At 52.4% G+C, this 14,978-nt stretch overlaps 1 protein-coding gene across 8 annotated transcripts in view; it reads left to right on the forward strand.

Moving 5' to 3' along the window:
* TRAK1 (trafficking kinesin protein 1) overlaps positions 1-14,978 on the forward strand; it is a gene marked incomplete at its 5' end in the record, with an annotated part of 120,840 nt that overhangs the window by 32,334 nt on the left and 73,528 nt on the right. For 3 of the 8 annotated variants that reach the window (XM_081159465.1, XM_081159466.1, XM_081159467.1), the window contains one exon: positions 2,642-2,926. Coding sequence is in view for 3 of the 8 variants with exons in the window: in XM_081159470.1 (XP_081015596.1) it covers positions 5,296-5,386 (91 nt within the window). Of the gene's footprint in view, positions 1-2,629; positions 2,927-5,295; positions 5,387-14,978 lie in introns of those variants that run through there. The other 5 variants (XM_081159470.1, XM_081159471.1, XM_081159472.1 and 2 more) reach the window with 2 other exon arrangements.

Below are 14,978 nucleotides of genomic sequence, written 5' to 3' on the forward strand. Positions count from 1 at the left end.
GAATTAAGATTATTGATTATGTGACTTGAAGATAGAGGGATTATCCTGGATTATCTGAGTGTAATCATAGGAGCCCTTTAAGAGCAGAAAAGGGGAAGGCAGAATAGGAGGCTAGAGAGCTGTGGCAGAAACGGAAGGCAGGTTCCAAGCGTGAGAAGGATTCAATGCACCATTGCTCTGAGATGTGGGGTTCACAGGCAGGGACTGGAGAGAGGCCCCTAGGAGCTCATGGAGAGTGTGAGAAGGAACATGGGCAGCCTCTGGGAACAAAGACCAGGCCTGGCAAGGAAACCGGGGTATCAGTCCTACAACCACAAGAAACTGATTTTTGCCAACAACTTGAATAAGCTTGAATACAGGTTTTCTTCCCCAAAGCTCCAGGGAGGGGCACAGTTCTGCTCACCTACAGAGCTGTGTGTTGACAAATGGGTGTTATTTAAAGCCACTAAATTTGTGGCAGTTTGTCACAGTAGCAATGGAGGACAGATAGAATCTGGGTGAACCATTTGTCCTGTTTTGGAAACTTTCGCTGTACTCAGACCTATTTGTTCAGAATTGCTGAACCGTGACAGTAAGTCACAGTCCGTAGATTTCTTGGATGCCTCTGCCCAGAAAAAGGAACCTTTGAAAGCTCAGGCACCTGGCTGGCCACAGAGGGGTTACTCCGGCTTCTTCTACTCACCTGTTGGGCCTCCAACCTGGAGCTGGGTTCTGGTTTTCTCCTGACCACCTCTGCACTGCTCCTGGAGGAAGCTCTTTTTTTAGCCCGTGGGAAACAGGTGATCTGTGTCCACAAAGGACAGACAGCTCTATCTATGCAGGATCACTTGACTCTCCTGCCAGGAGTCACCTGCATGTGGCCGGGACTTGGGGGAAAGGCTGAGGAGATGCAGAAGGCCTCCCACAACTCCTCCTGCCCCCACTTTGGGGGATCCTGGCATGGCTTAGCTGCAAGGTGGCTGGTTCCTTGATGCTGGCTCAGGCTCCCTCTTGTTCAGATGAGGAGTTTGTGGCCCAGAGGAGTGACACCAGCTCCCCAGTCACACGGCTCTTTGGGTGTGAGTTCAGTTTCCGAGCCACAAAAATCCCACACTGGAGGGGGAGCTCTTAGGAACTTTCACGTGTGTATTTGGTCAGCAAAGCCGAGTTCAACAATGAACTGGAATCGGCTTGACAGCCTGTCCAGCCCTCTGACCACCTGGGGGCTGGGATCGTTGGCCGAGGGCTGAGGAGAGTGAGGCAGGGGACCCAGGCCAAGGGGACCCAGGCGCCAGGCAGGCGGAGTCTTTGAGCTGAATGCAGAGCTGCCTCCATGTAGACTTTCTCCTGCTTCTTTCCCTGGCACCTCTTTCTGCAGAGAAGTTGACCAGGTTGCAGAATTTCTCCCTCCTCTGCCGAGAAACATCCTTCCTCCCTGCAGGCTCCCCAGCGGAATTCAGTGCGTGAAACAGAGGCGCTTTCATTGCTTGGGGGCCGCCACCCTCACTCTGAGCCTTGCTTGTGTCCTTTGCCTGAAAGGAGCCCTTGGCTTGGTGTGCCAGCGTTGGCTGGAGCCAGAGAGCGCCAGGGCTGCGGCTGCTCTGTCCCTGGACCCGCGTGGAGCCTCAGAAATGCCAGCTTGTGTGAGAGTGAAGGGAGGCAGGACGTGTGGCAGGAGGCCAGGTGCCCAGAATACTTTTCGCACTGGGGTCTCATCGCTTGGCTCAATCCAAGTGATTCCCCCTTTTGCTGGCTGTGTGACCTTTGGGAACTTACTGAACCTCTCTGAGTGTTCTTTTCCTCAACTGTAAAATGGGGCTGGTTACAGTCCCCAGTGGAGAACAGGGGTGGTGGCAGCAGGTGGCATCAGTTAGAACTTGCAAAGCACTGGACACAGCTTCCTAGCTTTAGGGGACCCTCAGCGTCTTTGCGCCAAACCCCTTGTTTCATTCGTTACTGCGTGTTCTGCAAATATTCACTTAGTACCTAGCAGCTGTCAGGACCAGCCCGTGCTCTCAAGGAGCTCACAGCTTGTGAGAGACCTGAGTCCTGGACAGGTGCAGATGAGGGCATCCTGGTGGTGGCACACGGAGAGGCTCTTCCCAAAGGGAACCCCGTGAAATAAACGGCTCGTGACTGGGTGTCACGCGGAGAAGGAAATGCCGGGAGGAGAGGGGCCATGGCTGAATTAAAGGTTAACCCCTAGGGCAGGAGCGCTCTCCTGAGTGTGTGGGCACATCCCTGGCACGCAGCTTGCTATAGCTGGAGCTCAGTAGAGTCTTAGGTAGCCTCTGTCATGCACCATCCCTTTACAGCAATTGTATTTTGGTCGTCAGATTTTAAACGGGGCTGTGCGTGGTCCTAGGGTTAGGCTGGTATTGCTGGAGTGGCCCCTAGAGAGAGCTTGACCTGCTGGGCCCCAGGGTCTTAACCTTGGATCCCCCGGAACCTGTGAATGGGCTGACTCTCCTGAAATTGCTTGTGGTTTTTTCCTTTGGAAAAGGTCTGTAGTTGTCAGTTTTTGGCTTGAAGGAAGCAGTTTTCAGAATTTGCAACCTGAACCTATGTCATCTCGGGGCCCGTATTTTCTAAGGATTTTTGTTTTTTCGGACTCTGAGTAACTGTGCTCCTCTCTCTGACTGTCCCGCAGACCCCCTGTGAGGAAGCCCTGCTGGGGAGCCGGACCTCCCGGGGGCCGTCCGCCCGACTGCGCCAGACTCCGGCAGCGGGACCCCCGATGGCAGTGGGCACCTCCCCGTGAAACCTGCCAAGCTGGACGCCACAGCTCTGCACGACGACGCTTTGGCCCACGCTGTGCCCTCTCCGGAGGCGTGCCACCATGCGGTCCTAGCCTGCAGCCCGGGCAGCCCTGAGGAGCACTATGTGAGCGAGGCTGTGGAAGATGCTCCCAGCTACAGAGGGTACCGGGATGCCTGCACCATCACAGGTACGGGACCTTTCCCTGCCAGGGAGGGAGGAGGGGGAAGGATACGGCCACCGGCTGGGCCTGGGGTAGGGTCGTAGGGGGTGGGGAGGGACCACCAGAGTCTGAGCTTTGGGATCGTGAGGCTGCCCATCAAGAACCGGCCTGTCCGAGATGGAGACGGCACCTCGTAGAATTGCCCTGAAGGTTAAAGACAGGAACATTGATGAGGCGTGTGCACGGCTGTAGTGACACTCGGTGCGTGTGGCACGGGCCCCTCTCAGGCTCCGTCTCCTCAGACACACGATGGGTGTCGTGGGAATGAGACACAGTGGCCTGCAGGATGCAGAAACGGGAACTGCACACGGCCCCTTTGTACACTGTCAAGATCTGCAAGACTTACAGGTGCCTGTGTCAGTCACACCCTGCAGTGTCCCAGGAGCAGGATTATCACCTCCCCGCCCTGGCAACGTCTGCTGATTGTCACATCGTGCTGGAGCGATTGCTCCTTTCTGTCCCCCACGGTCTTCACTGGGGCAGGTGCTCGGTGGCAGCACCAGAGGCTCTGGGTGGCAAAGGTGTAGGTTGGCGACGGAGTGGCAGCCAGGAGCGTAATTCCAGCCAAGCCCAGTTGTATCTGTGTTGCGGCTTGCTTTGTTTCTCAGTTTTGTCCGCAGTGTTTGATCCTGTCCTCGTGTTTGAAATAATGCCCAATGGCAGCTTAAAATGTGCATGTTTGCTTCATTCGGACCGTGGCCTGCGAGGGTGTAAGTGACAGGGCTCCCCTGCCCCTCTCACCTGGCTTCTCGGTGCCCGCTCCACTCTGGGCACACTGGCCGCCCCGCTAGTCCTTGGACACACAGGACCGTCCCTCCTCGGGGCCCTTGTTCTTGCAGCTGCCCGGCACCTGGGTCGCCTCCACCCCCGATGTCCTCATGGCTCCCTCTTCACTTTCTCCATATGGCATTTGGTTGGGAATGAGACCCCCCTGCGGAAAGAGTGATCCCCCTACCTTTCCCTGTCTCCCTTTCCCGCTTTATCTTTCTCCCCAGACTTAGCCATGAGCTACCCTTGCAGAATATAAATAGAATATAAACTAACCTCAGGGCAAGGACGTGTGTGCCCCTGAATCCCAGCAACTGCAGTAGTGCCTGCTTGTGGCCAGTGCTCAGTAGACATTTGTTGAGTAAATAAATTGTCACTTAATTATTACTGTATCCCTGTGAATGGAGGTCTGTTACCCCTTTTTTACAGGTAAAGAGACTAAATCAGGAAATGTTCAGCATCCTGCCCAAGATCCCTGAGCTCTGAGGGGGTGGGACATGCATCCAGGTCACGACCCTGGGCCACAGGTTCTCTGTCACCCAGGAGTACAGTGTAGTTGGGGAGCCAGATGAGCGAGTGGAAACTGGACGTGCACTGTGGCTGGCACAGCAATGGGCACAGGCGCACGGGAGAGCACCAGGCAGGGTGCCTGGCCAAGCCTCGGAGGGGGTAAAGATAGAGGAAGACCAGGAGGACTTCATGGAGGCGGAGGCGGAGTCCCAGCTGCGTCTTCATTTGTCCAAACATGTGAACTAATCCCTGGGATTCTTCTGGCGTCTGTGCCAGTGAAATCCAGGAAACATCCAGCCTATTAGGTGGTTTTACTTTCTCTGAACTTGACAACCGAGGGCAAAGAAATGGCAGAACATAGGGCTGAAACCTCAGACTGTGCAGGGCGTGTTCACCAAAGGCACCTCGCTGGGATACCTGCAGCCAGCTCCGGAGGACGGCTGAGAGGTGGAGCTCAGCGCTGTCACCTTTGGCTGCGGCTGGGTAAACGAGAGAGTAAACACAGGCAGTGTTACCTGTTTAAGGTGCTGGGCAGCCAGACCATGCAGATCACGCTCAGGTTCAAGTCTCAGTAGATGCTCATTGAGAGGAAGACACACAGTGGAAAACATTCTCGGAGCCACTGGAGCGTCCCCGGGGATACAGGAGTGGACTCCCGGGGCTTTGCCAAAGGCAGTCTGGTCTCGGATAAATACGCTCCGCCCCCCGTTCCCAGGGAGCGCCGAGCCGAACAGGAGACTGTTTGTTCCTCTGCAGTTTTTAGGCAAAGCCGAAAGCCCATCACCCCCTACCCCCAACCTGGGGATATCACATTTTCAGGTGCGTCATCTTCTGTTTGGGGCGGTTTTACAAGATGAGCCGATAGGGTGCCCGGCCTGCCTTGGTTGCGTAACCCATTGTGCGGCCAGGGCAGCTCCCATCCTAGGCTTTGCCCCAACAGGCAGACGGGAAAAGTGCTGAGGGAGGCGTGGGAGTGGCGGGGCCGAGGTGCTGCGGCCCGGCTCTGGTGGAGAAGAGCCCCTTCCCTCTCCGAGTTGCCTTGGAGTTTATTGCTGCACATGGCATTGGTGTTTCAGATCAGGCGGCCCGTAGGGGCCCAGCCCCTGCCAGGACAGTGCCAGCGCGAGCCCACGCGGACAGGCGCGGGTGGTAAGTGGATGCTCGCCTGTTGGCCGCTGTTGGCTTTCTCTGTGGTGCGTGTGGCTGGAAAGGAGAACGGACCCCGGGGCGCGTCGTTTCTCTCTTGCTCTGTTCTGCTGGCCAGGTCTTCCTGGGGCGTGTGGCAGGGAAACTGCAATGTTGAACCATTGACCGGCGAAGCAGAGGGACCTTAGCGGCTGCTCACCCCTCGTCCCCTCATCCAGGCTGAGGGGGCGAGGGACGCAGGGCCACGGGACGCAGGGCTGAATTGGGACCAGGCCTGCCCGACTCCCACCACGTTCCCGTGACAGTTCTGTGCAGCATCTGAATGGAGTCTCCGGCCCTCCGACCTCTCCAGCTCTGTGGTTTTCCTAAATTCTGTGCTTTCATCCTGGTTTCTGAGAGCCTCGGTTGGCTGGTGTCGGGGGCAGCAAGGAAGTTTTCAAAAGGTGACCAGCGGTAGACAACGTCTCCTCTCTCCTTCCCTCTTTTCCGCCCTCATTTTTTATTTCTTTTTTACTAAATGCGCTTGGCCTGGTACTTCTGACACACACCCCAGTGATGGGGAGCTTGCTAAGCAGCTCTGCTCTGGCTTGTCTCCTGGCTGTGGGGCAGACTTTCCTCTGAGCTGGTTGGAGTCTGACTGTTGCTGACCCACCTGGTTTCTGTGTTGTCTCGATGCTCTCGCCCCAGGCTGTCTGGGCCACACACCGGTGAACCCCTGGGAGCTGGGGCTCCTCTTGTCCTGGGCCAGTTTTAGGTGTCAGGACGTATGAGACTTTGCATGAGAGGAGATTAAAGAGATGCTGTGAATGTCTGTGTTTGTGTGTGTGTGTAGTTTCAGGTTTATTCAGTAATTCTGCTCAGCCGGCATCTATTCTTGGCCAGCTTTTTGCTGGGATCCGTCCATTGAGGAGAACTGGTCTGGCCCCCAGAGCCCTGGGGGTGGGCGCAGGTGTGACCCAGATGAGAGTGGCTCCAGGCGCCTCCAGGAGCAGTCCTGCCTGGGTGCCCTCTTCTTCTCAGGGCCACCACTTAGGATTGTTCCTTGTCTCTCCCTAATTTAAGCCACCAAATTCGAGGATTTATTGTCCACAAACATGCTCAAATAAAATACTATGGACTTCAAGAGTTAAATTAAGGTCTTGCTTGCTAATTCCTGTCTAGAATAAAATTCTTAATGTGTTTTCCATTGAAAAATTATAATTTAATAGCTACTTACTTGTCTAAATGAAACAGGAAAGAATGGGCAGCTGTAATATCCCCTTTTTCACAGAGTGAGGAGATGTGAATTAGAATCTAGGACAAAAAACTCCTTTCTCAATTCGTAACTTAGCGATGTTACAAATGTAACTTGGAAATACCTTTTGCTCCTTTTGACTTTCTCTCAGTGGAATCTCCCCTAGTTGACAGTTGATTTGTTTTTGCAGTTTTAATGCAGGAGTGGCGGGGGGCTAACTGATCTTTAGCAAAAGCACAAAACGCTCACGTCTTTTAAACGTGCTCGAAATGATTTTGGGCCACCAGCTTCTTTCTTCCCCTCAGTTCCTCTTCATTAGGTGAGTGAGTAGAACATTTATCACAGGGGCTTTTTGACATACATCATAACATTTAGTTAAAATGTATTGGTGAGACCCTTGACATATGGTTGGGGGGCTACATTTCCAGGTGTTTGATACATTGTTACCATCCTCCTCATTGGTTTTTGTTCTGAATTTGAAATAAGCCTCGAATGTATCTAATGCATTGGTGTTAGTCTTTGCTCACTTGAAACCATTTTAGGAAGCTGGCAAATAATAAATTATAATAAAAAAATTAAAGAGTAGTCTTATTAAAGACTTAAGCAGGGATGCTTTGCAGGACTTCAGAACACTGATCCCAGCCATGAATAGCACTCCTAATGGTGTTCCTTTAAATGCTAAGTTTCATAATGGATTTACATTCATTTGACTTGCAAGTATGGGCCTGTCACCTGCAGGCTCATGCTTTGTCAAGGTGCTCTCTTTTCAATGTGACCAGATCAGGGTTCAGTTGCTGGGCAAGGGGCCAGGCATGGGCCTCTGCCTTTATTTAGCACCCTGTTCTTCCTACACAGCCGAGCTCTGCCAGGGCTTTCCAGGGATTTACTGAGGAGGGTGCAGAGGTGCCACTATCGGGATCAGGCCTCGTAGGTGGGTTTGGATATGCCCCTGGCCACACAGTTCACTGGTGACTCGGACTCATGGCCCCGTGAGGAACTTTGAGTCAGAACCTTGTCTCTGTCCTCTGAACCCTGCTCTCGTGTGAACATTGGCAGATGAGCCAATCAAGCCGAAATTATCATGAACTGAAACTTTATAGCTGTAATTAGACCTGGAATGAATTAGATTTCGTAAATCCTACATTAGTCAGGGCTGTCCAGAGAAACAGAACCAAGACACACACATACACATCTATTATAAGGGATTGGTGCACATGATTATGGACGCTGACAAGTCCCAAGATCTGTAGTCAGCAAGGTGGAGACTCAGGAGAGCCAATGGTGTAGGTCAAGGCCAAGGACCAGCAGGCTTGCAACCTAGGAAGAGCCAATGTTTCAGTTTGAATCCAAAGGCAGGAGAAAACTGATGTCAGTTTGAAGGCAGAGTCAGGCAGGAGGAATCTTCTCTTACTCGTGGGAACATCAGCCTCTTTATTCTATCGAGACCTTCAACTGATTGGATGAGGCCCACCCGCATTAGGGAGGGCAACCTGCTTTACTCAGTTTATCAATATGAATGTTAATCATTCAGAAACACCCAGAATAATGTCTGACAGATGGCTGGGCACTCTGTGGCCCAGTCAAGTTGACACATAAAATTAGCTATCGCGAGTGCTAACGGAGGCTGACACTTACCCAGCAGCTGCTCTGTGTCTGGCTGGCTTCCAAACCTGCTGTGGGGACTCATTTTGTCCCCAGAAAAACCCTACAGCCCTGCCGGGTGGGTACCATTGTCACCCGCACCTTTAAGGAGGCATGGAGAGAAGCTGTCCTCTTGTGTAAAATGGATCCTTGGGGTCAGGACCCAGCAGTATTGTGTCCTGACCTTATTGAAGTTAACCTCCTTCATTCTGGATTTTTATTTTTAATGATTTCATTTAACGAGGGTCTTAAATTATAAAAAAATAACACATGCAAGTGGTAAAACTTGAAATTGTACCAAAGCGTAGTCAATGCAGAGTAACTCCACCATTTATAGTGTAACAGTTTTAAAAAATCACTCCAGGAGGTTTTGTTTGTTTGCTTGTTTTTAATTTTTAATTTATTGATTTGAGAGAGAGAGAGGAAGAAGAGAGAGAGAGAGATTTGTTGTTTCACTTACTTGGGCATTCCTTGGTTGATTCTGTATGTGCCCTGACCTGTATTTGAACCCTCAACCTTGGTGCACCAAGATGATACCCAGCCAGGCCACATTCCAGGAAGTTTTAATGCATGTAATTCTCTTTCTAACAGCATGAGTGGGACCATATCATCTACCCTGATCTGCCTTAGAAAAGATTGCACAGTGTTACCTACGGATGTTTTATTACAGTGTATGTAATCTTGCCTCATCCCGTAAAATGGCTACATCGTCTCCCATTGTGTGGCTGTATCGCTATGATCAATCATTTATTTAAACCAGAAGACGTAATGCTTCTTTTTATATGAAACATTTTGTTATTTCTCCTTTATTAATCTGAAATTAATAGATACCTAGTCCCCCTAAACACATAATTTTACAAGAGCCAATGTAACACCTCACCGTAACGTAAAGGAGACACTTAAGTAAAAAGATGGAACCTGGGGTTCAGTTGTAACTACGCGGGTGTGAAGGTGGATGTGGCCGGAGGAGCAGCCCCTGCTGGCAGAATTGCTGTGAAGGTGCAGCCGCAAAGGCAACTCATTGTACTCGGCCGCTCAAGATCCAAGAAAGTGCCCCTGCCTCTGGCAGTCCCTGCTTGAAGGATGCTTTTAGTTGTTTCCAGTTTCTGCTTTTTAATAGAAGAAGGGACACACACACACACATACACACACACACAGAGAAACATCGATTGGTTGCCTTCCATATGCTCCCTGTCTGGGGATCAAACCCACAGCCCAGGCGTGTGCCCTGACCCAGAACTGGCACCTTTTGGTGCTCGGGATGATGCTGTGTCAGCTGAACCACTCTGGCCAGGCGGAACATTCTGGCAAGTGTGTCTTTTGGGTCACTTATCCTGCATGTCTGTAAGTTGACAGGGGGACGTGCATTTAGGATTTGGTGCACATGGCTCACAACACTGCCCTACAGAGAGTGAACTGTCCGTCGCCCGGGCCCCAGCATAAGGGAGTGGCCGTTCCTGGCAGTTTCCTGCCAAGTGTGGGTATTATCAATGCTTTTCATCGTGGCTAGTCAGGTAGCCATAAAAAAATTGGTATTTCATCTTATTTTGTGTCTTTTACACTGTGAATGCGTCCGTGCCTCCTTTCTGTTGTGTTTCGTTCTCTGCAGCCAGCCTGTTTCTGTCGTTGCTCGTTTGTCCAGTGGGCTGCTGGCCTCTGAGGGGTGTCACTGAGTTTCTGTTGCGTGTACAGAGGGTAGGGCATTGGGCCAGCTGGAGATTCTTTTCTATTTCAGAAGAGGGAAATGTCTTAAAAATAGTTACACAGATTTCTGTTGAACTATGACTGTGTTTGATATTCATAGAAGTGCAGGGCACTAAGAGATTGTGCAGAGGGGATTTCGGAGTTGGCATTTCCAAGAAGGCTTCTATGGGAAAGCGGCATTTAAGCAGAAGTCTGAAGGATATGTAGGAGTTAGTGGTGTAGGGAGGGGGGAAAGAGCATTCCAAGCAGTGAAGCAAAGGCCCTGTGGCAGGAAGATACTGACGATGATAATGATAGCTAACATTGATAGAGCACTTACTAGGTACTAGGCATTGTCCTAAATGCCTTTTATATCTAACTTTGTTTAATTCTCATGCCTTAGTTATCTATTGCTGTGTAACAAATTTCCCCAAACCTTGGCAGCTTAAAACAACATACATTTGCCACCGTGGACAACAGTCTGGCATTTCCTCAAAGGTTACACATAGCTACTGCGTCGTTACTGTGTGATCTGTCAGTTCTACTCCTGGTTACATACCCAAGAAACGAAAATGTAAGTTCACACCATACCTTATACGCAAGTGTTCCAGGCAGTGTAATTGATAATTGCCAAAAGGTAGAAGCAGCCCCGATGTCCATCCATTGAGGAGTAGATACACAAAAATTGATGAGTACGTATGATGAGTGATGCATGCCAAGGAATATGGACGAGCAGTTTGCAAATACGGCAGGGCTGCAGGGGGTGTCTGTGTTCCCACACACTGGAGCAAATATGTGATGAGCGCGCTTGTGAGAATTCCTCGAGTGGGGACTGGAGTTGTGATGGATGTTGCCAGAGACGTCGTACGTGGGAGAGCGTCTGGGCCCGCACCCCGGGCACTCTGGGCGTCAGCAAACATCTCCTCTTTGCGGGTGAGAGATAGAAAACCGCCTCGCGCCTGGTCTCGGTTTGTATTCCTCTCAGGGCGTGGACATTGAACATCTTTTGGTGTTTCCTAGAGGAATGTTTTTTCTATGACGAGGTAAGTGCTTACTAGTTTTCTAGTTGTAGCTCATGGAGGAGTTTCCTCCATAATTCTGAGTAAGATAATTATTATTTATACGTCAGTTGCCAGCTGTAGGAGGGGCGCATGGCAGTGCCTCACTGGATGCTGTGAAGAGTAATTAGCTCACACGCGCCCAGGACTTAGCGTGCTGTTGGCACGTAGTAGTTGCTCACTTATCAATGTGCTTTGTTACTATTGTCTGTCTCTCTAACACCAGTCTGTCTGTCTACCCACATACCAACCTACCTATCATCTCTCTGCGTCTTTGTTTATCATCGTCCATCTATGTTTGGCCTGCGGGGAAATCCTGGGATTCCTGCTGCTGGGTGGGGGCGGGGGGATAGCAGCTGGCCTAGTGGATTTAATGTCGCCCTTCAGTTCCCCCTGCTTACAGGCCCCTTCCCCATCGTCTGTCTTGTTGTCTCTGAGCCTGGACCCCGTGGCCCCCTCCTCCACGTTCTGAGCCCAGGCTTATTCTGTTCTTTCTTCCGCCCACACTCCCCACCCGCGCCTCAGAAATGCGCTCATCTTTTCCTCGCCGCTGACTCCTCTCCTTCCCCTCCCCTTGCCCTCTGCTCAGTGTCAGTGGCCGGCTCACCTTTGCCAGAGTTTGTGCAGCTCGCTCTGCCGGACGTGGCAGGCCGGGAGGCCGCGGGGTGTGTGGCCTCTAGGAGCAGCAGTCCGGCAGGCGTCTGGAGCTGCTGGGGAGGCAGAATTTGTTTCTCTGGTCGTCTAATGGGAATGTGGGCTATTGGGGGGAGCAGGGGACATATTTTTATGAAAATACTTAGAAAAGTCTGAAGCTCCGTAGGAAGTCCGGTAGGACCTTCTGCGGATGTGAAAATACCTTGATTTAAACGTCTCCGTGGACCTGTAGCATAGGACCTCTGCTTACAAACAACTCTTAGTTGATTGCAGCAGTAACTGTATCATTTGTAAAAATGATTTTAAAGATGCCTCCCATTGTAGTATTTCGCATTTGCATCAAAAACTTCATGATGAACTTTTGAGGTTCATGTTCGAACTGTTTTCTTTTCTCTTATGTTTCCCTTGTATTGAATAGTGAGGTTTTCTGTTTGTTTGGGGGGGGTGTCTTTTTGCTTTGCCTCCTAGGAAGCTCCGTTGCCTTAGGTTTTCCGTGAGTCGCTATTCTGGTAAAACATTGTCCTTTGCCAACTCCGGCCTCCCTCTGATAAACTTATAGGTTGCTCTTCTTTTATGCGTATTCCAGTGGTCTCATTGAAACCTTGTTGGACATACAGGGGTTTAAGAGGAAATGAATGAATGGTTTCTCTGAAACTGCTGCTGCAGTTTCTCAGGGTGCCGTGGACTCGCTCCTGTGGGACGTCCGCCCCCATAGTTCAGCCCCAGTGGACGGTCTGTGCCTTCCTAGGGTGTGGGGCCTAAAGCATGTTGGCTCCAGGGCAGGGAGGTCTGGGTGTGACTCACGACCTTGGGCAAGTCCTTGAGTCCTTGAACCTGTTTCTGCATCTCTGAGATGGGCATGGCAAGGGGCCCTCGGGGTTGTGGGTCCTCGGTGTGGTGATTCCTACGAAGTGCCCTGTGCCGCGGTGCGTGGAGAGGGTTCCGTAACCATTACTAGTACTTCTTACTTACAGCCCAGCTTCGCTCCCAGGCTCTGTCCTGCTGGCCCAGCCAGCCCAGTTTGCAGTGGAGTCTCCCAGTACAGTGCTTGCCTGCCCACCCCACCTGGCGTCGCTGTCTGGCGGCTTGGATTTTGAATTCCAGCCATGAGGAGCCACACTTTGGTCACCCGCTGCGTGTGCCCCGGGCCTTATATGAGCAGGGATCCCCACATATGCCCCGATTGCCCAGACTTCCGTCCTGGTAAGCAGGATGAACAGACGTGCTGGTGGGCCGCCCGCGGGTGGCGCGCCCTGGGAGGCCTGCAGGGTCCGACTCTAAACCGCCGTCCTCGGGAGACGGCCCAGCACCGGGAGCCAGCGGGCATTTCATTTCCACAGGAATACCTCGTAGGACTTTCATTTTCAGTGTTCCTTCTCTTCCTTCATTTTTATTTTTTTATATTTATTTTTAATATGTTTTTATTGATTTCAGAGACAGGAAGGGAGAGGGAGAGAAAGAGACAGAAACATCAGTGATGAGAGTCATTGATCGGCTGCCTCCTGCACGCGCCTGACTGGGGATCGAGCCCGCAACCCGGGCATGTGCCCTGACCGGGAATTGAACCCAGATCTCTTGGTGCCTGGGACTGCGCCTTTCCCTGCGGCCCCGGAAGCTGTGCCACCGTCAGGCAGGATTCCCAGGGAAGACAGCAGGTCATCGGCCCCACTGGGCGAATGTTCTTCGGCGCTTTTCCAGCACATGTGGGTGTGAGCTGGCCTGGTGCACCCTGGCCCTCTCCCAGTGCGTGTGGGTGACAGGCACCCTCTCACGCTGTCTCACACTCCTCCTGTGACAGTGGAGGGGCTTCGTGTCATTTGGGACATACTGGGTTGAGCTGGAGGCAGGAAGACAATAAAGGGGTCAGCGGACAGTGAGGGTGAGCTTGAAGGTGAGTGACCAGAGGAGAGAAATGACCCTCTGCATGCAGTCAGCGCGTAGTAGGTCTTTGAATTCTTAGATGGAGTCATGGGGGAAGGGAGGGGAATGAAGCCCAGTGAGAGGTCTGACGGCTGAATTCTGGAGGTCTTCCGGAGGGGACTGACCACCAGGAGAGAGAGGGAGGGGGCAGAACATGCAAAGAACCGCCGCCCACCTTCTGGGCGTCTGGAAAGCAGTTTCACCCTGTTACTGCCCCTCTGGGAGGCCGGTTCAGATCTCATCCAGCCCACCTCCCTCCCCCCCGCCCACCCCTGTTGGAGTAGGAGACCCGGTGCTGAGCATGGGGACCCCAGGGTAGGTGTCCGAGGCATCTCAGGGCTCTCTGGCAGCCCCATCGTGCTTTGTGAGTCCCCTGGTGCCTCAGAGCCCAGCTGCAGCATGGAGTGAGGGGACAGTTGGTTTCATCCGGAATCGGGTTTTGTCCTGAAAGGGCCAGGAAAGTACGTGGAGGTGTAGAAGGGAGGGCTGTGGAAGCAGGGCAGTGGGATTCACACTGGGTGGGAAGAGGGTGTTGATTAGAGGCACCCTGGAGGGACCAGGGGTGGGGACCGTGGTCAGGGAGGGGGCACCTGAAGTTCCCATCTCAGAGGTGTCCCAGGTGTCGCTGGCAGAGGTGGGCCACGAGGTCCAGGAGTCGAGAGCCTGGGGAGTTGGATGGTGTCTAGCTCAGAGGCGGTGACACCAGCCTGGCCAGCTGCGAGCCTGAGGCCGCCGGTGGAGGGACCGGGGAGTGGACAAGGGGACGTAAACAAGGCGGCGTGAGTCTGAGGTGAACAGGATGTTTAAAGGCAGATGGAAGAAAACAGACCAGACGTGGCCGGACGAGCCGGCTCAGACCAGGACTCGAACCTCTGTGATCCAGGTGGACTTCAGCCCCGGCTGGGGTTTGACCTGTGTGATGGAACGTGGGGGGAGGGAGGGGCAAACCGAGCTGCCTCGGTGGGAGAGAGGAAGGTCTTGCTTCTTAATGATTGGAAAGGTGATACGAGGCTCAGCCTGTGGTCATGGGGACCCTGACATTGCTTCTCTTCTCTGTGGGAATTCTGTTCTCAATCCCAACCCAGCATGTTATCTGATAAATAGAATTATACTTTTTTTTCTGTATGGAACAAAGCTCATAACAGACAATTCGGGTGCAGGTTTGCGCTCCATCACGCAGTGTTATTTCACCTCTGTCTCCCTCTAGTTATGTGGGCGTTTGTGGCGAGTAGAAATGGGTGGAGGCCAATCTGAGTTTGAGGAAGGGCCTGCAAATCCTGTGCCAGCTCGCTCTCCTCTGCCAGGACCGGGAGGGAGGGAGTGGGCATGTCCGGGTGCGGGTGCAGCACCACCTAGTGGTCCGGGGAAGCACTAGCAACAGGAGCGGCAGCCTTGACCTTGAGAC

Source organism: Miniopterus schreibersii, assembly GCF_964146895.1.
Source record: "Miniopterus schreibersii genome assembly, chromosome: 15".
Classification (NCBI taxonomy): domain Eukaryota; kingdom Metazoa; phylum Chordata; class Mammalia; order Chiroptera; family Miniopteridae; genus Miniopterus; species Miniopterus schreibersii.